Genomic DNA, 24415 nt, shown 5'->3' with positions numbered 1-24415 from the left:
TTTCCATTTCCACCACTTTCCTCAATCATTTACACTTCTCTCACTCTCTCTTTCTGCTCTGGGAAACACCTACATTTATAAATCTGATCCTGATGTTCCCATGGCAGAGAAATAGAAAGTGTAGGAAGTCAAAGGTTAAATATTTGGATGTGAAAAGGAGATCATCATCGTTATAACCATCATCAGTGGAGGAGGAAGTAAAACGCTACTTGTGAAACTCTGGTGTAGCTTTAGTTAAAGAAATAAGGGCATAACTTTTAAGTTCTTTATTACTGTCTATGATTGACTATAGCTGGTGACTTCTACAGCCATGAATTAAAAGCTGTTGGAATATGAATGACACTGCCCACAGTCAAATGAGCTTTATAGCATTATGGGATAAGAGGCTGAGGTCCAAAATCTGAAGGTTTTTGCTAATCACATGGCTTTTACTGCAACAGACTATAAGACGTAAAGCTTGAAGTTGTTCTTGCAGCTTTTAGGTCGTCCTGCTACTTTGAGTTAGTGCTGATGCACACACACACTCTTGTATGTATGTATGTATGTATGTATGTATGTATGTATATATACACACACACACACCAGGCATAACATTATGACCACTGACGGGTGAAGTGAATAACACTGATCATCTCTTCATCACGGCACCTGTTAGTGGGTGTGATATATTAGGCAGCAAGTGAACATTTTATCCTCAAAGTTGACGTGTTGGAGTGAGTTTGACAAGGGCCAAATTGTGATGGCTAGACGACTGGGTCAGAGCATCTCCAAAACTGCAGCTCTTGTGGGGTGTTCCCGGTCTGCAGTGGTCAGCATCTATCAAAAGTGGTCCAAGGAAGGAACAGTGGTAAACCTGCGACAGGGTCATGGGCGGCCAAGGCTTATCGATGCACGTGGCTCCTGTAGCTCAAATTGCTGAAGAAGTTAGTGCTGGTTCTGATAGAAAGGTGTCAGAATACACAGTGCATCACAATTTGCTGTGTATCTGGCAGCATAGCCACAGACCAATGAGGGTGCCCATGCTGAGCCCTGTCCACTGCCAAAAGTGCCAATAATGGGAACGTGAGCTTCGAAACTGAACCATGGAGCAATGGAAGTAGGTGGCCTGGTCTGATGAATGACGTTTTCTTTTACATCACGTGGATGGCCGGGTGCATGTGCGTCACTTACCTGGGGAACACATGGCACCAGGATGCACTAGTGTGATGCTTTGGGCAATGTTCTGCTGGGAAACCTTGGGTCCTGCCATCCATGAGGATGTTACTTCGACACATACCACCTAAGCATACCTAAGCATTGTTGCAGACTATGTACACAGTATTCCCTAATGGCTTTGAGGAGCATAACAACGAGTTTGAGGTGTTGACTTGGCCTCCAGATTCCCCAGATCTCAATCCAATCCAGCATCTGTGGGATGTGCTGGACAAACAAGTCCGATCCATGGAGGCTCCACCTCACAACTTACAGGGGTTAAAGGATCTGCTGCTGACATCTTGGTTGCCAGATACGACAGCTCACCTACAGGAGTCTAGTGGAGTCCATGCCTTGACGGGTCAGGGCTGTTTCGGCAGCAAAAAAGTACCATGTACAATTTGGTGAAAACATTCAGGGACTGTTCTCAAGTTTGTGTAAACATACACACACACACAGACAGCAGATGCCATTTTTCTACTGGGAAAGCCCTTATCTGTGTGTGTGTGTGTGTGTGTGTGTGTGTGTGTGTGTGTGTGTGTTATATAAGCCTGAATATTACACATTCTGGCGGCTACATTAATACAGAAAATGACATTCTGGCACAGTGATGCATGCAACAGCCTCAGCCCGGCACATACGCTGCCTCCAGTACTCTACAACATAACGACTTCTGCTCTCCCTGTCAAAAACTTTCTGACGTGCACTCCAACTTTTCCTCCACACGAGAGCCGAGAACATTCATCATCTTCCGGCCCGCCGTATTTAATCCTCCTCACGACCGCCAGACGCGATGATATTTAGACCCACAGCTACGCGAGCAGAGCAAAGTCATTACGCCAGTTTATTTTGAAAACGAATACCATACTTGCATAATGCCAACTTAGAGATTTTCAGTCTACGCTAAGAGTGGCTCGAGGGCAAAAGTCTTATTGGTATTTGACAGTTATGGTGTTTCATTTGTGCAGCTCAGCACAAATGCTGAATAATAATGTTCGATTTTTTTTTGATCTGGCAGTTCTAGAAATATGTCAGAGACAAGAAACCTTTTTTAATCTAATTTTCACACCAATTTCCATGCTAGCTGACACTCTTTTATGGTGAGACTCTCTCATGTCAAGTCAAGTATGCTGATAAGAGCGCTATGTACAACCCCAAATCAGAAAAAGTTGGGACAGTATGGAAAATGCTAATGAATAAAAATGCAGTGTTCCTTACATTTACTTTGACTTTTATTTCATTGCAGACAGTTTGCATTTCAGGCCAGCAACACATTCCAAAAAAAGTTGGGACGGGGGCAATTTAGGGCTAGCAATGAGGTGAAAAAACTAAATAATGATGTGATTCCAAACAGGTGATTGTAATCATCCAGGAAAGGCTGAGTCTTTGATGAGCAAAGATGATCAGAGGATCTCCAGAGAAAATTATTGAAATGTTTAAAACAATGAACCTCAAAGAAAGATTGGAAGGGATTTGCATATTTCTCCCTCTACAGTGCATAATATCATTAAACCATTCAAAGAATCAAAAGAAATTTCAGTGCGTAACGGCCAAGGGCGGCAGCTTAAACTGAACGCCCGTGATCTTCCATCCCTCAGACGGCACTGCATCAAGAACCACCACTCAACAATAGCTGATATAACCACATGGGTGACGGATTACTTGGGCAAACCTTTGTCAATCACTACAATACAGAGTTACATTCACAAATGCCACTTAAAACTTTACTGTGCAAAAAAGAAGCCTTATGTTAACCATGCCCAGAAGCGGCGTCGACTTCTCTGGGCTCGGAGGCATCCAGGATGGACCATCACACAGTGTAAACGTGTCTTTATTGAAAAAATGGACACCGTGTGCTCCGGACCAAACACGAAAAGGACCATCCAGACTGTTATCAGGAACAAGTCCAAAAGCCAGGGTCTGTCATGGTACGGGGCTGTGCCAGTGCCCTCGGTAAAGGTCAATAACACTTCTGTGATGGCAGCATTAATGCAGAAAAGTACATTGAGATCTTAGAGCAACATGTGCTGCCTTCAAGACGTCATCTTTTCCAGGGACGGCCATTGCATTTTTCAACCACATGCTGCACACATTACAAAGGCATGGCTGCAGACCTGACCTGTCCCCAACAGAGAATGTGTGTTGACCTCGTACTGTTGCACGTGTTAAGACGTGTTTGCAGGAAGAATGGGACAAAACGTCTTTTAAGTGTGGTGAAAAGGAACGGCAACATTACAAAGTGGTAAATGCTTTACCGTCCCAACTTTTTTTGGAATGTGTTGCAGGCCTGAAATGCAGGAATGGATGTTTATTAATAAATGAAATGAAGTTGAGCAGATAAAACATGAAATATCTCAGGTTCATCCTGTCTGCAATGAAATAAAAGTCAAAGTCAGTGTGCACTGATTATTTTAAGCTACACCTACAGTGTGGTCAAAAACCGGCCATTGAGTAGATTAAACGTGAGGTCCAGCAAATGAGACCCGGCCTTTCTTTTCACCCACCTGAACATCTCTCCAAGCCCCTTCAGCATTCCCTTCTTTCCTTTACTCTTGTCCTTCTCCTCTGCCTTCTTCTTTTCCTTCCCTGCCTTCTCTTTCTTCTTGTCGTTCGCCAGCTGGCTGCCGTTGGTGAGCTGCCGCTGGGTCGTGGGTAGAGGCGTGAGGTCGGCGACGGTGGAGACGGAGTCCCGGCCGGACTGAGAGCTTTCTTCAGTGTCTTCTTCAACTACGTCAGAATAAAAATAGATTAAAAATCTTTTCAAATGACAACATTGCATCTTTAAATGAACGTAGTAATAAAAAAGACACATACGTGGATCCATGGGCTCTCCATCGTCCTCGATGGACAATGATGGCTTGTCGTATGATCTGTCGATTGCAGCCCGGAAGCTTTCGTTACAGCCACGCCCCCGTACGATACGGAGCCGTGGTCTGTGGAACGGGACGTCGCCGTTCAACGTGGCCTCGGCCACGGCCGTCTGAAGGCTCTCCAGGGAGCTGGACTTCTTTAGGCCCAGAGAGGGACCGACATCACGTGTGGAGTTGCCTGAGGAATGGTAGACAAGAGTTAACTATTTATTAACTAGCAGCTTGCCAAATCTCAGGTGTTGTTGATTGGTTGAATTTTGACTGCAACCTCCATTTGTCAAGCCAACCACCTCCTTGTTTTTACACTCACTGTCCATTTTATTAGCTCCACTTACCATATAGGAGCACTTTGTAGTTCTACAATTACTGACTGTAGTCCATCTGTTCCTCTGCATGCTTTGTTAGCCCCGTTTCATGCTGTTCTTCAATGGTCAACCCCCTCAGGACCACTACAGAGCAGGTATTATTTGGGTAGCCGATCATTCTCAGTACTGCAAAGACACTGACATGGTGGTGGTGTGTTAGTGTGTGTTATGCTGGTATGAGTGGATAAGATACAGCAGTGCTGCTGGACTGAGAATAGTCCAACAACCAAAAATATCCAGCCAACAGCGCCCAAAATGGACCAACTAGGTAGGCGTGTCTAATAGAGTAGACAGTGAGTGACGCTGCTGTGTCTGATCCACTCATACCAGCACAACACACACTAACACACCACCACCATGTCAGTGTCACTGCAGTGCTGAGAATGACCCACCACCCAAATAATACCTGCTCTCTAGTGGTCCTGTGGGGGTCCTGACCATTGAAGAACAGCATGAAAGGGGGCTAACAAAGCATGTAGAGAAACAGACGGACTACAGTCAGTAATTGTAGAACTACAAAGTGCTTCTATATGGTAAGTGGAGCTGATAAAATGGACAGTGAACTGTCAAAGCTTCTTCGACTACCCCAAACCCCCTCTTCTGATCATATCGACTTTCCTCCTAGCCCACGTAGCATTCTCTTTTCCAATTTTTGTCCCCCTGACCGTATTGCTGAGATAATTTCCAAACCCGAACCCTCGACTTTAACTAGACCCTGCTCTGACAACACTCCGCCTGGCTGACATTTCCTTCCCAATCTCGTCAATCTCTCACTTACCTCTGGCTGTGTACCCAGTACTTTGACAAAAACTGTTGTTACCTCTATTGCCAGAAAGCCTGATGGAAAATCTCAGAGCCATCTCTAATCTGCTGTTTGTGTCCAAAGTTCTCCAGAGAATTGTTGCTTCTCGAGTTCATTACTTTGTAAAAGCCAATAACCTTTTTGAGGCTTTCCAGAATTGAGACAGCTCTCTCTCTCTCTGTGTTTTAACAATTCACTCCTATTATTTTACTCTAGCCACACATCTTTCATTCTCTTTAAACAGTTTCAAAGTCACATTTCCCGACTTTCTGGAATCAGTTTGTCTTAGTTTACTTCTTATTTAACTGACAGGACTCATTGCTTCACTATTGGTTTGCTTAGGGTGTTCCACAAGGCTCTGTCCTTGACCCCCTGCAATTTATTATTTATTTACTGCCCCTTGGGAACATAATTCGTTCCCATGCCCTCAGTTTTCAATGCTATGTGGAGGATTCTTAAATCTATCTTACTCATGAGCTGTTATCCTGGCTGAACTATAACTTCATTCATTTTCTTTCAGTTGGAGATATTCTGGTCCTCCAGTGTGCGTAACCTTAGTGTTCTACCCCCACCTCAATCTCTAGACTAAGCCTTCATTTTCCACCTCTGCAATATTGCTAGAGTCCATCATATAGACTCTTTTAAAGATGATAAGATTCTAGTACACGCTTTCATTACATCTAGGCTAGATTACTGTAGTTCTATAGTACGCAGATTAAAACTGTATATCCAAAACATTGCAGGTGGAACCTTACTATACATTAAGAAGTCTTAGTACAAGCTTTCCACTATGAGCAGGTCCTTTAACGTTGTTGCCCCCATTCTCTACATCTCTCGGCACTTTCAAAGCTTAGCTAGAAACACCGATCAGCCATAACATGAAAACCACCTTGTCTCTACACTGACTGTCCATTTTATCAGCTCCACTTACCATATAGGAGCACTTTGTAGTTTTACAATTACTGACTGTAGTCCATCTGTTTCTCTGCATGCTTTGTTGGACCTCTTTCACCCTGTTCTTCCGTGGTCAGGACAACTACAGGACCACTACAGAGCAGGTATTATTTGGGTGATGGATCATTCTCAGCACTGCAGTGACACTGACATGGTGGTGGTGTGTTAGTGTGTGTTGTGCTGGTATGAGTGGATCAGACTCAGCAGCGCTGATGGAGTTTTTAAACACCTCACTGTCACTACTGGACTGAGAATAGTCCACCAACCAAAAATATCCAGCCAACAGCGCCCCGTGGGCAGCGTCCTGTGACCACTGATGAAGGTCTAGGAGATGACCAACTCAAACAGCAGCAATAGATGAGCGATCGTCTCTGACTTTACATCTACAAGGTGGACCAACTAGGTAGGAGTGTCTAATAGAGTAGACAGTGAGTGGACATGGTATTTAAAAACTCCAGCAGCGCTGCTGTGTCTGATCCACTCATACCAGCACACCACACACTGCAGTGCTGAGAATGATCCACCTGCTCTGTGGTGGTCCTTTGGGGGTCCTGGCCATTGAAGAACAGCATGAAAGAGGGCTAAAAAGCATGCAGAGAAACAGATGGACTACAGTCAGTAATTGTAGAACTACAAAGTGCTTCTATATGGTAAGTGGAGCTGATAAAATGGACAGTGAGTGTAGAAACAAGAAGGTGGTTTTAATGTTATGGCTGATCGGCTGATACAACTACACCACATGAAGCGAATGTAAGGCATTCACACGATTTAAACCAGCAGAATTCATTTCATTTATTTGCCCCCCGTACTGCACATTCTGCTCTCTGGGGGTTCCAAAACCTAATAGGGGGTGTTTGTGTGAATGTGTGTTGGAAAAAAAGGAACTCTTGTGTGTGGGTGGATGGGAGTGTGTGTATTTGAGTGTATAAAAACATGGACATACAGTGTATCACAAAAGTGAGTACACCCCTCACATTTCTGCAGATATTTAAGTATATCTTTTCATGGGACAACACTGACAAAATGACACTTTGACACAATGAAAAGTAGTCTGTGTGCAGCTTATATAACAGTGTAAATTTATTCTTCCCTCAAAATAACTCAATAAACAGCCATTAATGTCTAAACCACCGGCAAGAAAAGTGAGTACACCCCTTAGTGAAAGTTCCTGAAGTGTCAATATTTTGTGTGGCCACCGATATTTCCCAGAACTGCCTTAACTCTCCTGGGCATGGAGTTTACCAGAGCTTCACAGGTTGCCACTGGAATGCTTTTCCACTCCTCCATGACGACATCACGGAGCTGGCGGATATTCGAGACTTTGCGCTCCTCCACCTTCCGCTTGAGGATGCCCCAAAGATGTTCTATTGGGTTTAGGTCTGGAGACATGCTTGGCCAGTCCATCACCTTTACCCTCAGCCTCTTCAATAAAGCAGTGGTCATCTTAGAGGTGTGTTTGGGGTCATTATCATGCTGGAACACTGCCCTGCGACCCAGTTTCCGGAGGGAGGGGATCATGCTCTGCTTCAGTATTTCACAGTACATATTGTAGTTCATGTGTCCCTCAATGAAATGTAACTCCCCAACACCTGCTGCACTCATGCAGCCCCAGACCATGGCATTCCCACCACCATGCTTGACTGTAGGCATGACACACTTATCTTTGTACTCCTCACCTGATTGCTGCCACACATGCTTGAGACCATCTGAACCAAACAAATTAATCTTGGTCTCATCAGACCATAAGACATGGTTCCAGTAATCCATGTCCTTTGTTGACATGTCTTCAGCAAACTGTTTGCGGGCTTTCTTGTGTAGAGACTTCAGAAGAGGCTTCCTTCTGGGGTGACAGCCATGCAGACCAATTTGATGTAGTGTGCGGCGTATGGTCTGAGCACTGACAGGCTGACCCCACACCTTTTCAATATCTGCAGCAATGCTGACAGCACTCCTGCGCCTATCTTTCAAAGACAGCAGTTGGATGTGACGCTGAGCACGTGCACTCAGCTTCTTTGGACGACCAACGCGAGGTCTGTTCTGAGTGGACCCTGCTCTTTTAAAACGCTGGATGATCTTGGCCACTGTGCTGCAGCTCAGTTTCAGGGTGTTGGCAATCTTCTTGTAGCCTTGGCCATCTTCATGTAGCGCAACAATTCGTCTTTTAAGATCCTCAGAGAGTTCTTTGCCATGAGGTGCCATGTTGGAACTTTCAGTGACCAGTATGAGAGAGTGTGAGAGCTGTACTACTAAATTGAACACACCTGCTCCCTATGCACACCTGAGACCTAGTAACACTAACAAATCACATGACATTTTGGAGGGAAAATGACAAGCAGTGCTCAATTTGGACATTTAGGGGTGTAGTCTCTTAGGGGTGTACTCACTTTTGTTGCCGGTGGTTTAGACATTAATGGCTGTATATTGAGTTATTTTGAGGGAAGAATAAATTTACACTGTTATATAAGCTGCACACAGAGTACTTTTCATTGTGTCAAAGTGTCATTTTGTCAGTGTTGTCCCATGAAAAGATATACTTAAATATCTGCAGAAATGTGAGGGGTGTACTCACTTTTGTGATACACTGTAAATGACTATCTGTGACAGAAGGGGACAGATGGGGTTAGGAATGCTAGGCTGAGGATAAAGAAATAGGAATGAATGACAGCTGAAAATTGCAGCTATTAATTTTCATCAAGTCCTGACAGTCGGACTGAAGCCACTCGGTACAAAACACGTACAACCAAAAGTGGCCAATCCAAGTTTCTCAAATGTTAGATGATACGATTGCAAATTGACATACACTGCCTGGTCACCACCTGGATTTAACTAAGCAAATAGGTAAGAGCCTACCATTGGATAATTACTGCATGGGTGATTATGTTTCAGCTGGCAACAAGTTATTTAACCCTAACTGATGCAGTGAGTAGCTTCTCATTTGTTAAACAACCATGTCGAAAGACATCCTGTGGTCGTGGAAAAGATGTTAATCTGTTTCAGAAGGGTCAAATTATTGGCATGCATCAAGCAGAGAAAACATCTAAGGAGATTGCTGAAACTACTCAAATTGGGTTAAGAACTGTCCAACGCATTATTAAAAAGTGGAAGGACAGTGGGGGGGAACATCATCATCGACAATGCCAGGATTCATCGGGCTCAAATTGTGAAAGAGTGGTTCAGGGAGCATGAGACATCATTTTCACACATGGATTGGCCACCACAGAGTCCAGACCTGAACCCCATTGAGAAACTTTGGGATGTGCTGGAGAAGACTTTGCGCAGTGGTCCAAATCTCCCATCATCAATACAAGATCTTGGGGGAAAATTAATGCAACTCTGGACAGAAATAAATGTTGTGACATTGCAGAAGCTTGTGGAAACGATGCCACAGCGAATGCGTTCTGTAATCAAAGCTAAAGGCGGTCCAACCAAATATTAGAGTGTGTGACATTCTTTTTGGCCAGGCAGTGTATTTGATCAGTGCTTTTCTGTTCATGGTGACCTCTAGTCGAAGAGCAATCTGCCAAAAAAACAGCCCAGCAGGCTCATGTACAGATTAATTGATTTATTTGACCTGTGTCCAATATATTGCCAAAAGTATTCGCTCGTCTGCCTTCACACGCATATGAACCTGAGTGACGTCCCATTCTTAATCCATAGGGTTTAATATGATGTCGGCACACCCTTTGCAGCTATAACAGCTTCAACTCTTCTGGGAAGGCTTTCCACAAGGTTTAGGAGTGTGTTTATGGGAATTTTTGACCATTCTTCCAGAAGCGCATTTGTGAGGTCAGACACTGACATTGGACGAGAAGGCCTGGCTCGCAGTCTCCGCTCTAATTCATCCCAAAGGTGTTCTATATCGAGTTGAAGTCAGGACTCTGTGCAGGCCAGTCTAGTTCTTCCACACCAAACTTGCTCATGCATATCTTTATGGACCTTGCTTTGTGCACTGGTGCGCAGTCATGTTGGAACAGGAAGGGGCCATCCCCAAACTGTTCCCACAAAGTTGGGAGCATGAAATTGTCTAAAATCTCTTGGTATGCTGAAGCATTAAGAGTTCCTTTCACTGGAACTAAGGGGCCGAGCCCAACTCCTAAAAAACAACCCCACACCATACCCCCCCCCCATACCCCCCCTTCACCAAACTTTACACTCGGCACAATGCAGTCAGACAAATACCGTTCTCCTGGCAACTAGGTAGGAGTTTCTAATAGAGTGGACAGTGAGTGGACATGGGGCTGAAGCCTCGACCAAACAGTAGGAGTTGCTGTTGCAGTCACAAAGAGGTTTGAATGGCCCAAATTACACTACAGCTACTACCAATTTGCTAGGCTCACAGGGGTCCGGGTACCTGGACATGCTTAAGACTGTGCTGTTGGCTCAAATTAAATCCACAGAATTAAAAATCGTACTTTGGAGACACGATGCCTAATCAGAACCACCTGAAAGATTTCATTTGTCAATAATGCTACAACCAGGAGGCTTAAAGACTGACAGCACAGTAAAAAAAAACACGGTAATTAGTCTCCAGAGCCAACAAAAAGAGTCATGATTACTGAGTGATGTGTCCAGTGAGAAGTCATTTCAGTCATCTGCTTTAACAGTCCGCGACCCATTGCCGTTTAGATGGAACAAGGGAACATGACAAAAAAAAAAAAGAGACAGATTCCAGTGGAAACAATTCTCAAAAGAAACAGGGGGGGGTCTGTTAAAGGCATCGTTCCGGATGATAGGGGCTGAGATTGAATAACAGCCAGAAACCTGGCGGGAAAAAGTCTGAATAAACATAATACCCAACTATCTTCAAAGGGTTTTGAGGTTCTGAACATCGCACGTACAAACCACCCGGGGAAGTTAATTAATTTCTCAGTATGGATCGCCAGAGGACTAGAGGTAATGAAATTAAAAACCTCTCAGTTACCAAGTCAACCACATCTCAGTTCAACAATGTGTATACTGGTGCAATAATGCTATAGGTTTATTTGTAGCCCTGCTTTAGGCAATCTATTGCACCACTGGGTGAGGTGGGGTGTTTTAATGTTCCTGTTAGGATGTAACATTTCCATAAAATTATACTCTAATTAAAACACACACACACAATAAGGTATTACAGTACTAAAACTAGGGAACTAAATGACCACACACCCTGTGAGTCAAAAAAGTGACCTTTGTACCCATAGGAAGCTTAAGGAGCTTAAGGGTTCAACCAAACCACCATTCAACTCTAGAATGAAATAACGAATTCTATACAGTCCAAACTAAACCCGTGTACAATATCTGTAACAAATTGAATTCTATACCTACTGTGCAATACCTTATGCCAAGTTCACACTACACAACTTTCTGAGCTGTCAGATCGCTGTACAGTTCACACTACACAGCTGGATCTCTTGTAATCGGGAGTCTTTTAAGTCGTTGCGTATTTTACACTACACGACTGATCGGCGATAGGGGGTCACACACTACACCATCTATCATCAGGAGGAATCGCAGAGTCTGTCTGGTCTCCCAAGCTACATTTTGTTACAAAAACACACGCAAGAACGATGAGGGGTTTAATGATACCACGTCCAAAAATGCACGTCAACAATAAGCAAGCGATCACAGTTGTTTGTGCGCTGATGTGCAGCGTAAAAGCAAGTAGGAAAAATAAATAAATCAGAGTGGATTTGGCTACGCGACCAGCAGGAATCGTCTGTTCTGTAGTGAGTTGGAGGTTAATAAAGATTTTTGCAATGCAGCGTGGGTATTATGGTTTGGCATGGACGATAAGTCACAAATACTGTAAAGCTTGTGTGTGCCGATATATTCTCATATAAACCATCGCTAAGTAGCACGTTCGAATAACCTGCCTTATAAGTCAATGACTTATATGATTAGAATCCTCTCTACTTAGATAGCTGCCTATGTAGGCAGTAAGACAGCAAGGCAGCTCACTAGGTTTTTGAACACACCCATTGTCTCATATGTGCTCCGTTTGCACTGGGGGACAAAGTAAAATTTAAACTTTGAACCAAAAACTGGTTAATTAAACCAACATTAACTCAGTTTAACAAGGAGTAAATAGATAAGGGCGCATTCACATGAGAAGCGGCAAAACCGCCTTTGCGCCGGCTGTGCCATTGTTTTCTGTGGAGTGTGGCGGTTCTGCTTAGCTAGCTGCTGTGGTTTCCTAAGCGGAGTGCACCTGGTTGAACTTTGACCCAGTTTGCCGCTGACCTTTTCAAAGTGCCTCCAATGAGACGAACTGTTTGATATGACGTGATAAGTGACTCAGGTCACACGAACAACGCTTAACGTGAACAAAACTTAACTTAAGTAGCACATTCGAATAACCTGCCTTATAAGTCAATGACTTATTAGAATCCCCTCTACTTAGGCAGCTGCCTATGTAGGCAGTAAGACAGCAAGGCAGCTCACTAGGTTTTCGAACACCCATATTGTCCACCACAATGGTTCTGAGCACCAGTTCTAGAACTTGTGCTATGCTGTCAAATGGTGGCTTATGAAGGGCGGATTTCCTTTCGTCGCTACTAGTTTCACCGATCTTACAGCAATTGTTTTTCCTATTTTCTATAAAAATGTACCAAGTAATCTCATACAGTTTCTAACCTTTAAGCAGATACCCCTAAGTTCATTATTTAAATTCTGTTCTCATTGGTTAAAAAAAAAAAACTAATTTACTTTTGTTGCATTGTTGTCGTCTGCTACCGCGGCAACACAAATGGTTGCCATGGTAACCAGTGCTTTAAATAAATCCTCGTTGTTGCGTCTAACTGTGAAAGAATTTCAAAAGTTGATCAACATGTGTCAATGTTATGGGCAAAGAGACAGAGGCCCCCTTTTTGACTCACAGTGTACATTTACACTGGGCAGTGATAGCTCAGTGGTTAAGGTACTGGACTAGTAAACAGAAGGTTGCCGGTTCAAGCCCCGCCACCACCAAGTTGCCACTGTTGGGTCCCTGAGCAAGGCCCTTAACCCTCAATTGCTCATTGTGTAAGTCGCTTTGGATATAAGCGTCTGCTAAATGCTGAAAATGTAAATGTACACAAGGAAAATGCATGAAGTGTAAAAAGAGACTTAAATTACAACCCCAAATCAGAAAAAGTTGGGACAGTATGGAAAATGCAAATAAAATAAAAATACTGTGTTTCTTACATTTACTTTGACTTTTATTTGATTGCAGACAGTTTGAACCTGAGATAATATACGTCCATTCCTGCATTTCAGACCTGCAACACATTCCAAAAAAAGTTGAGACGGGGGCAATTTAGGGCTAGTAATGAGGTGAAAAAACTAAATAATGATGTGATTCCAAACAGGTGATTGTAATCATGGTTTGGTACAAAAGCAGCATCCAGGAAAGGCTGAGTCTCTGATGAGCAAAGATGATCAGAAGTTCTCCAGTTTCACAACAAATGTGTGAGCAAATGATTGAAATATTTGAAAACAATGTACCTCAAAGAAAGATTGGAAGGGATTTGCATATTTCTCCCTCTACAGTGCATAATATCATTAAATCATTCAAGGAATGTGGAGGAATTTCAGTGCGTAAAGGCCAAAGGCGCAAGCTTAACCTGAACGCCCGTGATCTTCGATCCCTCAGACGGCACTGCATCAAGAACCACCACTCAACAATAGCTGATATAACCACATGGGTGAGGAATTACTTTGGCAAACCTTTGTCAAGCACTACAATACAGAGTTACACGCACAAATGCCACTTAAAACTTTACTGTCCAAAAAAATAAATAAATAATAATAACGATGTCCAGAAGCAGTGTCGAGTTCTCTGGGCTTGGAGATGAGAGTACAGGTACTGGATTGGTTTGCCTGCAGTCCTGACCTGTCCCCAATAGAGACGGTGTGAAGAATTTTAAGAACGTACTGTTTGCACACCTTAAGACATGTTTGCAGGAAGAATGGGACAAAATAATTGAAACACTTTATCGCTTGGTATCCTCAGAGCCAAAACGTCTTTTAAGTGTGGTAAAAAGGAATGGCAACATTACAAAGTGGCCAATGCTTTACCGTCCCAACTTGTTTTGGAATGTGTTGCAGACCTGAAATGCAGGAATGGATGTTTATTAATGAATGAAATTAAGTCGACCAGACAAAACATGAAATATCTCATGTTCATCCTGTCTGCAATCAAATAAAAGTCAAAGTTAATGCAAGAAACTCAATGTAAAACATGAAATATAAAAAAAAACCACCACTTATGTAAATGTAAGATTACACTGTTTCACTAATAAAACATACATTATCACAGAAAAAAAGTGGGGTTTTTTTTTCTCTCCGGGGGCAAACAGCCTCTTTGCACACGTACCACTCAAAGCAAAACTAAGTGCTTTAATCCTCTCCCGGCAGCAATTGTTCCTTTTTAATACCGTACATAAGCAGGTTGACAAATGGAGGGTTGCGATTTTTGTCCTCAATCATGCCTGACGATAGCGAGATGTGTTCAGCTGTGTAGTTTTTTTTGCATTTGTACCTTAAATACTTGAATAAATGTGCACTGAAAACTGCAAACAACCTCAAAGCTTTAACGTTAATAGGACATAAACACACTTGTAATTCATTTTAAAAGCTTATTAGCCTCTTCAGAGCATAAAAATACTTACCTGATTTTTAAAGCTGTAGCAAATTTGTAATGAAATGCTATAAATTGTTGAAAAAAATTGCACAAAATTGACTATTTAGAATCTGCCTGTTATTTTTAGCTAATGTCCCTAATTCAGCCAAGCCACCACCTGCTCTACTGCATTAACTTCCACTCCTGACCGAAGAGAGCCATGACTAACACACGCCCCCTCCGATACAGGGATATGAAGATCAGTATCGCGCATGGAGAGTCACACACCAATCCAGCAATAGTCGTAACTGCAGCAGTTATAAGAAATCCCCAGTTCGGGACAGAGCCAATCATTGTCTGTATAGCTGCCCAGCCTGCTGGTACAAGAGCTGAGATGCGAACTCGCAAGTTCGAGATGTCAGCAAAGGTGTGCTAGCGTGCTAGATTTTGGACCTTGACTCATATAAATATATATGTATAGTGTTTATTAATTTCCTCCCCTTTTTCTCCCTTTTAGCGCATCCAATTGCCCGATTGCGTCATGCTTCGTCTCCACCAATGCCGATCCCCGCTCTGATTGAGGAGAACGAAGCTAACCCACGCTGTATGCATTTTGTCACCCACACTTTGAAGAGTGAACTGTGTACGGAGAGACACACCCTGACAGCACTCTTTTCCCCTCTCCGTGCAGGCACCATCAATGAGCCAGCAGAGGTCGTAATTGCATTAGTTATGAGAGAGACCCTATCCAGCTTCATTTCCCACCCCTATCAGAACAACAGGCCAATCGTTGTACATGTGGTTGCTCAGCCCAGCCGGTAAGCAGAGCCGAGACTCGATACGATGTATACGAGATCCCAGCTCTGGTGTTCCAGCGTGTTTTTACCGCTGTGCCACCTGAGCGGCCAAACCTTGACACTTTTGGCCCTTGACACAAAACTAAAATATAATTTAAGGTTCAAAGGTGGACATTCTACGTTTATTTTGGACCCACCAGCAGATCCGTGAGTCTTGAGCGGCTAAGGTATCTAAAGTTCTGCAAAATGGCACACTGGGGAAGGAAATTCAAGCTTCGGAGCACTGAGCCATTTTTAATTCACTACAGTTCTATCGATTAGGACCACAGAGACGTTTAAGCTGACCGGTGCTAAAGTGGAACAGGAAAAAAGAAATCGCTTAGTGTGTGCTGCAGTTCAGTGAGTATTTTATTCAGGTTTCGGCATGCGTGTATTAAATAATATACTGCGGATATTTGTGCTTACCTGCGTTTTCCTCAATGCGAGAGGTGGGGTTAATCTCATCAGCCACTGTGCAAGAGGCACACACATTCCAGTGCATGATTAGTATGAATGTTGGACATGCAGTGACAAACACATAAACCAGTAACATGACCCATAAGAAATTGGGCATAGCAGTGTATACAACAGTGATAGGAGACATGCAGGAGAGTGAATTAGTGATAGAGTGAACGGAGGACATAATACAGTGGTACCTTGTAACCTTGTCGACGTCCCCTAAACTTAAAATCTTTGACACTTGATGCCCTTCGTGGAGAAATTTGTACCCTTAAACTTTTTTTTTTGGTTAGCCTTATTAAAAAAAAAAAAAAAAAAAATTATATATATATATATATACAGTGTATATATATATATATATATATATATATATATATATATATATACAGTGTATCACAAAAGTGAGTACACCCCTCACATTTCTGCAGATATTTAAGTATATCTTTTCATGGGACAACACTGACAAAATGACACTTTGACACAATGAAAAGTAGTCTGTGTGCAGCTTATATAACAGTGTAAATTTATTCTTCCCTCAAAATAACTCAATATACAGCCATTAATGTCTAAACCACCGGCAACAAAAGTGAGTACACCCCTAAGAGACTACACCCCTAAATGTCCAAATTGAGCACTGCTTGTCATTTTCCCTCCAAAATGTCATGTGACTCGTTAGTGTTACTAGGTCTCAGGTGTGCATAGGGAGCAGGTGTGTTCAATTTAGTAGTACAGCTCTCACACTCTCTCATACTGGTCACTGAAAGTTCCAACATGGCACCTCATGGCAAAGAACTCCCTGAGGATCTTAAAAGACGAATTGTTGCGCTACATGAAGATGGCCAAGGCTACAAGAAGATTGCCAACACCCTGAAACTGAGCTGCAGCACAGTGGCCAAGATCATCCAGCGTTTTAAAAGAGCAGGGTCCACTCAGAACAGACCTCGCGTTGGTCGTCCAAAGAAGCTGAGTGCACGTGCTCAGCGTCACATCCAACTGCTGTCTTTGAAAGATAGGCGCAGGAGTGCTGTCAGCATTGCTGCAGAGATTGAAAAGGTGGGGGGTCAGCCTGTCAGTGCTCAGACCATACGCCGCACACTACATCAAATTGGTCTGCATGGCTGTCACCCCAGAAGGAAGCCTCTTCTGAAGTCTCTACACAAGAAAGCCCGCAAACAGTTTGCTGAAGACATGTCAACAAAGGACATGGATTCCTGGAACCATGTCCTATGGTCTGATGAGACCAAGATTAATTTGTTTGGTTCAGATGGTCTCAAGCATGTGTGGTGGCTATCAGGTGAGGAGTACAAAGATAAGTGTGTCATGCCTACAGTCAAGCATGGTGGTGGGAATGCCATGGTCTGGGGCTGCATGAGTGCAGCAGGTGTTGGGGAGTTACATTTCATTGAGGGACACATGAACTCCAATATGTACTGTGAAATACTGAAGCAGAGCATGATCCCCTCCCTCCGGAAACTGGGTCGCAGGGCAGTGTTCCAGCATGATAATGACCCCAAACACACCTCTAAGACGACCACTGCTTTATTGAAGAGGCTGAGGGTAAAGGTGATGGACTGGCCAAGCATGTCTCCAGACCTAAACCCAATAGAACATCTTTGAGGCATCCTCAAGCGGAAGGTGGAGGAGCGCAAAGTCTCGAATATCCGCCAGCTCCGTGATGTCGTCATGGAGGAGTGGAAAAGCATTCCAGTGGCAACCTGTGAAGCTCTGGTAAACTCCATGCCCAGGAGAGTTAAGGCAGTTTTGGGAAATAATGGTGGCCACACAAAATATTGACACTTCAGGAACTTTCACTAAGGGGTGTACTCACTTTTGTTGCCGGTGGTTTAGACATTAATGGCTGTATATTGAGTTATTTTGAAGGAAGAATAAATTTACACTGTTATATAAGCTGCACACAGACTACTTTTCATTGTGTCAAAGTGTCATTTTGTCAGTGTTGTCCCATGAAAATATATACTTAAATATCTGCAGAAATGTGAGGGGTGTACTCACTTTTGTGATACACTGTATATATATATATATATATATATATATATATATATATATATATGGCGCAGCGGTAAAATACGCTAGCACATCAGAGCTGGGATTTCGAATACATCGTATCGAATCTAAGCTCTGCCATCCGGCTGGGCTGGGCGGCTATATGAAGCGACTTACAGCACTGTGACACTATATTGTCCAAGCAATTAAGGGTTAAGGGCCTTGCTCAGGGGCCCAACAGTGGCAACCTGGCAGTGGTGGGGCTTGAACCAGAGACCTTTTGATTTCTAGTCCAGCACTTTAACCAATAGGCTTCAACTGATCTATAATGCGATCAAGGTGTGGCTCTTCAAACACACACACACAAGGCTGATCCGGGTATAAACTCGCCTCGTGCAGGTGAAAAGATGCAGTCGGCTACTGCACACATGTCGGAGGGGGCGTGTGTCAGTTCGGTCTCCTCAGTTGAGGTGGGGGTCAGCACCAGTACAGAGAAAGCATAACGCAATTGGGTAAAAATTGGACGCATTAAAAATCAGGAGAAAATAAATAAAAAATTAACAATGAATAGTGGTTTTGTTCAGCGCCCTGCTTGAGCAGTGCGATACAACATCATCAAAGTGCGCATATGAGACGAATCTGACGAATATAGCTGGGGATGCTGAGAAATTGTGAGAATCACATTTTCCAAGTAAAAACGTGGAATAATGTACAAAAAAAACGACACAGGAACACTAAACTTCCCATAATTATTACTGCTCATAAGTTCTCTCTACTAATGAAATTCCTCGCTTGTTGTTTTGGTACAATATGTCTATATAAAAACACTGAAATACAATTAAAAACAGGTAAAAATCAATATAAAAATACAATAAAACCTTTAGTTCTTTATTGTTTCCTTATGCTTCTTAATCGTGGAGATGCTTAATCTTGGAATACCGTATTCCATTCAGCGCAAAAGCTATTTTGTCACTTCTAATATGAATGCACCTTTACTGAACGGAATACGGTATTCCAAGGTTAAGAAGCATAAGGAAACAATAACGAAGTAAAGCAGTGCAGGTTTTATTGTATTTTTATTGTATTTCTGTGTTTTTATATTATATTTGTGTTATTTTCAGTGTATAAGTGTCAAAAACAGCCTCATTATTTTACATCAGCCTAAAATACTGTATATGCAGTTCCACAGGACCATGGAACGCATTAACAGGTTTCCCAAACGTCCTTATGGGAAAAAATACCTTGCAACTCAACTCGCTTTAAAACTCGACACCAGTGCCAGAACCAAACGACGTCGAGTTTTAAGGTACCACTGTAATACCAGACAGTGCAGTAGTAGTAGACGTGAACATTCACAAAGTAGATAGATGGTTATGGGGTCTTTAAAAAATAAACGTTAATTAAAATGTGTGAATTAACAACACACTTATTCATTTGTAGATGGTGCCTTCTCTGTGCCTTTATTAATAAAGCTAGTCTGACTGCGCTGATCAGACAAGTATTGCAACGGAAATGGGAACGGGAAGGCCGAGACCCTGCGGTGGATTAGTGTCCTGTCCATGGTGTGACTCCAGGGAAGCCGGACCCACTTGGTTTTCATACTTCACTGAACATGTGATTTAATATATACGACCAGCCGCTTTTCTACCTGGCATGTTTAATGGGCAGCTAAAAATGAAGGGTCATAAGTGTGTTACCTACTCGCTCTCACTTTTAGTTATGCTGTAATAATTAGGAATGCCGGAGTCAGTCCTGACGGAAACCTGTTTACCCACCCGAGGTTGAAGCCTGCAAGGCGAGACTGCCGTGCCTACGATGCTGCTCCTGCTAGATGTAAATATATTGTTTATACATTTTCTCCCCTTTTTCTCCTTTTTAGCGCGTCCAATTGCCCGGATTGTGTCATGCTTTCTATCCACCAATGCTGATCCCCGCTCTGATTGAAAAGAACGAAGCTAACCCACACCCCCTCAGACACGTGGGCAGCAGCCGTATGCATCTTGTCACCTACACTTTGACGAGTGCAGTGCAGTGCAGCTCAGCATTGTGTACAGAGAGACACACCCTGAGAGCACTTTTTTCCTCATCTCTGTGCAGATGCCATCAATCAGCCGGCAGAGGTCGTAACTGCATTAGTTATGAGAGAGACCCCTTCTGGCTAAGTCCCACCCATATCTGAACAACAGGCCAATCGTTGTTCATGGCCCAGCCGGCAGGCAGAGCTGAGACTTGATACGATGTAATCAAGATCTCAAATCCGGTTCCAGCATGTGTTTGTAGCGCTGCACCCTTATTTTTAAGCCATTGTCGCCCTCGGCTCGCTCAACAGGGATTTTTGGTCTGTCGGTCCTGAATTCTGTAAAGTTGCTTTGAGACGATGTCTATTGTAAGAAGCGCTATATAAATAAGTTTCAGTGGACGAAGCAGCCCTTCTGATGAAGCCCAAGCCTGAAACATAAATAACTGCACAACAGTTGATAATGGTTTTAATTACCCAGGTCCATGCTCTTGGACTTGCGCGTTTTGATGATGTCGAGATGACTGACGTCTCCGAACTGTTTTGCGCGTTTTTCGGACATGCTCTGTCTTCCGAAGCCTTCTCTGTGGAAGAGTCCTTCATCGTTCTCACCAGCTATGCTCGGGGAACTGAGGGCAGGAAAGAAATTGGTCATTTTTTTGTTTGACCCCTCCCCATTTTCTCCCAATTTAGTCATTTCCAGTTCCCAATTATAAATCCGCTGCCTGCATTCTGGTCAAGGAGCACTCTAGACCATTATGTGCCCCCTTTTTTACCAGCTGATTATCATCACCTGCCAGTGTTGGGTTCCTACACAAAGAGAGTCACACTATACTCCATGTGACTTAACACAGGTTTAATGGGGGCCATTTCTGTTCCAGCATGACTGACCTTAGCCCCACTCAACAGCTTCTCAACAGGCTATCTTATACCCCCCAACAGGTACCAGTTGCTTCTTATCACCTGCCAGTGTTGGGTTCCTACACATAGAGAGACACACTACAAGCCATGTGACTTCCCCCCCTATTTCTGTTCCAGCATGACTGACCTTAGCCCCACTCAACAGCTTTGGAATTTAGTCATTTCCAATTCCCAATTATAAATCCGCTGCTCCATTCTGGCAAATGAGCACTCTAGGCTATCTTATGCCCCCCAACAGGTACCAGTTGCTTCTTATCTCCTGCCAGTGTTGGGTTCCTACACACAGAGAGTCACACTATACTTCATTTGACTAGACCCCCCCCCCCCCTTTCCCGACCCAGGAGATCACATACTTTTAACTTGATAAGCTATGCTTCTCTGTGTACCTCTCATTCGGCGAGGGTACATCCTGCACCCAGGGAGGTTGCGTCTCCGCGGCGAACGGCATGTCATCGCGGGAACTAGAAGACGATTGGTCGGACAGGTGGGCGGGAAGGACGGTCAGCCTGTCGTCTTCGATCAGGACCGTGTCATCCTGGGGCATGTTGACCGTAGGTGAAAGCTGACAGTGGCCTGAAAAATAGAATAAAAATTCAAACATTAGAGGGTGGGATACACAATAGGGCCAAAAGTAAATAGACGCCCGTTTTAATTGTTGAGTTGACAAGCTTTAGCCACACCCATTGCTAACAGGTGTATATTTATTCATTTATTAGGATTTTAACGTCATGTTTTACACCCTTTGGTTACATTAATGACAGGACAGATAGTTACTACAGTAGTTACAGTAACTGGTTACAGTCATGGACAGTTTTGTATCTCCAATTCACTTCATTTGCACATCTTTGGACTGTTGTAGGAAACCCACGCAGACACAGGGAGAACACGCAAACTCCACACAGAAAGGACCCGGACTGCCCGCTTGGAAACCGAACCCGGACTGCCCGCTTGGTCATCTAGCAGGCATAATTGGCAGTGCCTGCAGCAGACACTAATAGGCCAGCGTGTCTGCTAGGGCGGGATGACCGGACTATGTGGGTGGGGTCTCAGTGCTGAGATTCTGAATTCCTCGGTTCGAAACTCGGCATTGCCACCGGTCGGCTGGGCACCTTCTAGCAGGCATAATTGGCAGTGCCTGCAGCAGACACTAATAGGCCAGCGTGTCTGCTAGGGCGGGATGATCAGACTCAACATTACTGGACCTCAATTGCCCAATTGTGTCATGCTTCCTCTCCACCAATGGAGGACAACGAAGCTAACCCACGCCCCCCTCCAACACGTGGGCAGCAGCCGTATGCATCTTATCCCCTACACTTTGACGAGTGCAGTGCAGCTCAGCCCTGTGTACGGAGAGACACACCCTGAGAGCACTCTGTTCTCATCTCTGTGCAGGCGCCATCAATCAGCCAGCAGAGGTCGTAATTACATTCGTTATGAGAGAGAGTCCCTATCCGGTTTAATCCCACCCCTATCTGAACAACAGGCCAATCGTTGTTTGTGTGGCCGCTCGGCCTAGCCGGCAGGCAGAGCTGAAATTCGATGCGATGTATTCGAGATCCCAGCTCTGGTGTTCCAGCGTGTGTTTTTACCGATGCGCCACCTGAGCGGTCTCAGCGCCCTCTGCTGATTAAAGTGAATATCGATTCATTATACTGTACATGTAAACCGATTTGAATCGTTACACATGTGCATCGATTTTTAACTGTCTTGCAGTGCATCGTTACATCCCGAATGGCTGTTTAGGTTAAATCTGTTTGTCCAGCATGTTGGTACCAGATCGTCTGAGCGTTTTGAACAAATGACCTCGTAGCCGTTTCTATTTTTGAGATTAACTGACCCGAACTAGCAGACAAACAAAGTTCTCAACATGGCAACTTTGAGTTCAAATTCTGTACAGTATAGGGAAACGTTTCCAGTCCAATAAACACAAATCCCCCCCTGAGCAAGACAAACCGACACACTCCTCTTCATTACATCAGATCTATTCCTTCATTCCTTCCCTCCCCGATCTGGCTCTCTGTAAGCACATTAGCATGCACGCCAGGGGCGGCCCGCATGGTTAATTCCGCGTATCTATTTTCCGCCGGGCTGGGAACGTAGACGGAGACGGATGAAAGAGGAAAACGGGCCGGAACAGACAGAAGGCGCGAGGAGAGAATGATGGAGCTTGTGTTTCTAATCACTGAAGATTTATCTAGCGGGGTGAAATTTTCCGCGTCGGTCCAGAGAGCGAACCCAGCGCCCGAACGGTCTGTGCGACGCTACCCGTTTGTCATTCTGTTGTCCTCGCAGCAGGAGCGCTAGCCCTAGGCACTGACTGAGTCACATACACGTCTGACACCCTTCACTTTATCCAGCGGGGGTCTCAAAACCGACACGAGGCTCACGCTGCCTTTGGCGATCTACCCATAAGTCTGTGCAAAACAACACTCAGTAGAGCATCCATGCCAAAAATACTCATTTATTTATTTATTTATTTCAAACAGTCATGGACAATTTTATATCTCCAATTCACCTCACTGCATGACACGGGGAGAACATGCAAACTCCACACAGGAAGGACCCGGACCGCTCACTGTTGAACAATGTAGTAATCTGATCAGCCATAACATTAAAACCACCTCCTTGTTTCTACACTCACTGTCCATTTTATCAGCTCCACTTACCATATAGAAGCACTTTGTAGTTCTACAATTACTGACTGTAGTCCATCTGTTTCTCTGCATGCTTTGTTAGCCCCCTTTCATGCTGTTCTTCAATGGTCAAGACCCCCACATCACCACTACAGAGCAGGTATTATTTAGGTGGTGGATCATTCTCAGCACTGCAGTGACACTGACATGGTGGTGGTGTGTTAGTGTGTGTTGTGCTGGTATGTTTTTAAATACAGTGTCCACTCACTGTCCACTCTATTAGACACTCCTACCTAGTTGGTCCACCTTGTAGATGTAAAGTCAGAGACGATCGCTCATCTATTGCTGCTAAGTTGGTCATCTTCTAGACCTTCATCAGTGGTCACAGGACTCTGCCCACAGGACAGCTGTTGGCTGGATATTTTTGGCTGGTGGACTATTCTCAATTCAGCAGGGACAGTGAGGTGTTTAAAAACTCCAGCACAACACACACTAACACACCACCACCATGTCAGTGTCACTGCAGTGCTGAGAATGATCCACCACCTAAATAATACCTGCTCTGTGGTGGTCCTGTGGGGGTCCTGACTATTGAAGAACAGGGTGAAAGGGGGCTAACAAAGCATGTAGAGAAACAGATGGACTACAGTCAGTAATTGTAGAATCACAAAGTGCTTCTATAAGGTGAGTGGAGCTGATAAAATGGACAGTGAGTGTAGAAACAAGGAGGTGCAATATAGCAAATATGATAAAACCTTATCTTTTTTGTAGCACACAATTCTGCA

General features: G+C 43.9%; 1 protein-coding gene across 3 annotated transcripts in view; it reads right to left on the bottom strand.

Moving 5' to 3' along the window:
• The window catches only part of pard3ab (par-3 family cell polarity regulator alpha, b), a 152245-nt gene that overhangs the window by 54067 nt on the left and 73763 nt on the right, over positions 1–24415 (bottom strand). For 2 of the 3 annotated variants that reach the window (XM_062988060.1, XM_062988062.1), the window contains 5 exons: positions 21384–21570; positions 20554–20705; positions 16023–16067; positions 4006–4239; positions 3696–3918 (listed from right to left, as the gene is read on the bottom strand). In XM_062988060.1, the coding sequence (XP_062844130.1) occupies positions 3696–3918; positions 4006–4239; positions 16023–16067; positions 20554–20705; positions 21384–21570 (841 nt within the window). The remainder of the gene's footprint in view (positions 1–3695; positions 3919–4005; positions 4240–16022; positions 16068–20553; positions 20706–21383; positions 21571–24415) is intronic. The other variant, XM_062988061.1, reaches the window with a different exon arrangement.

The sequence above is a fragment of the Trichomycterus rosablanca genome, chromosome 25 (genome assembly GCF_030014385.1).
Source record: "Trichomycterus rosablanca isolate fTriRos1 chromosome 25, fTriRos1.hap1, whole genome shotgun sequence".
NCBI lineage: Eukaryota > Metazoa > Chordata > Actinopteri > Siluriformes > Trichomycteridae > Trichomycterus > Trichomycterus rosablanca.
This window is presented reverse-complemented; position numbering and strand designations above follow the sequence as displayed.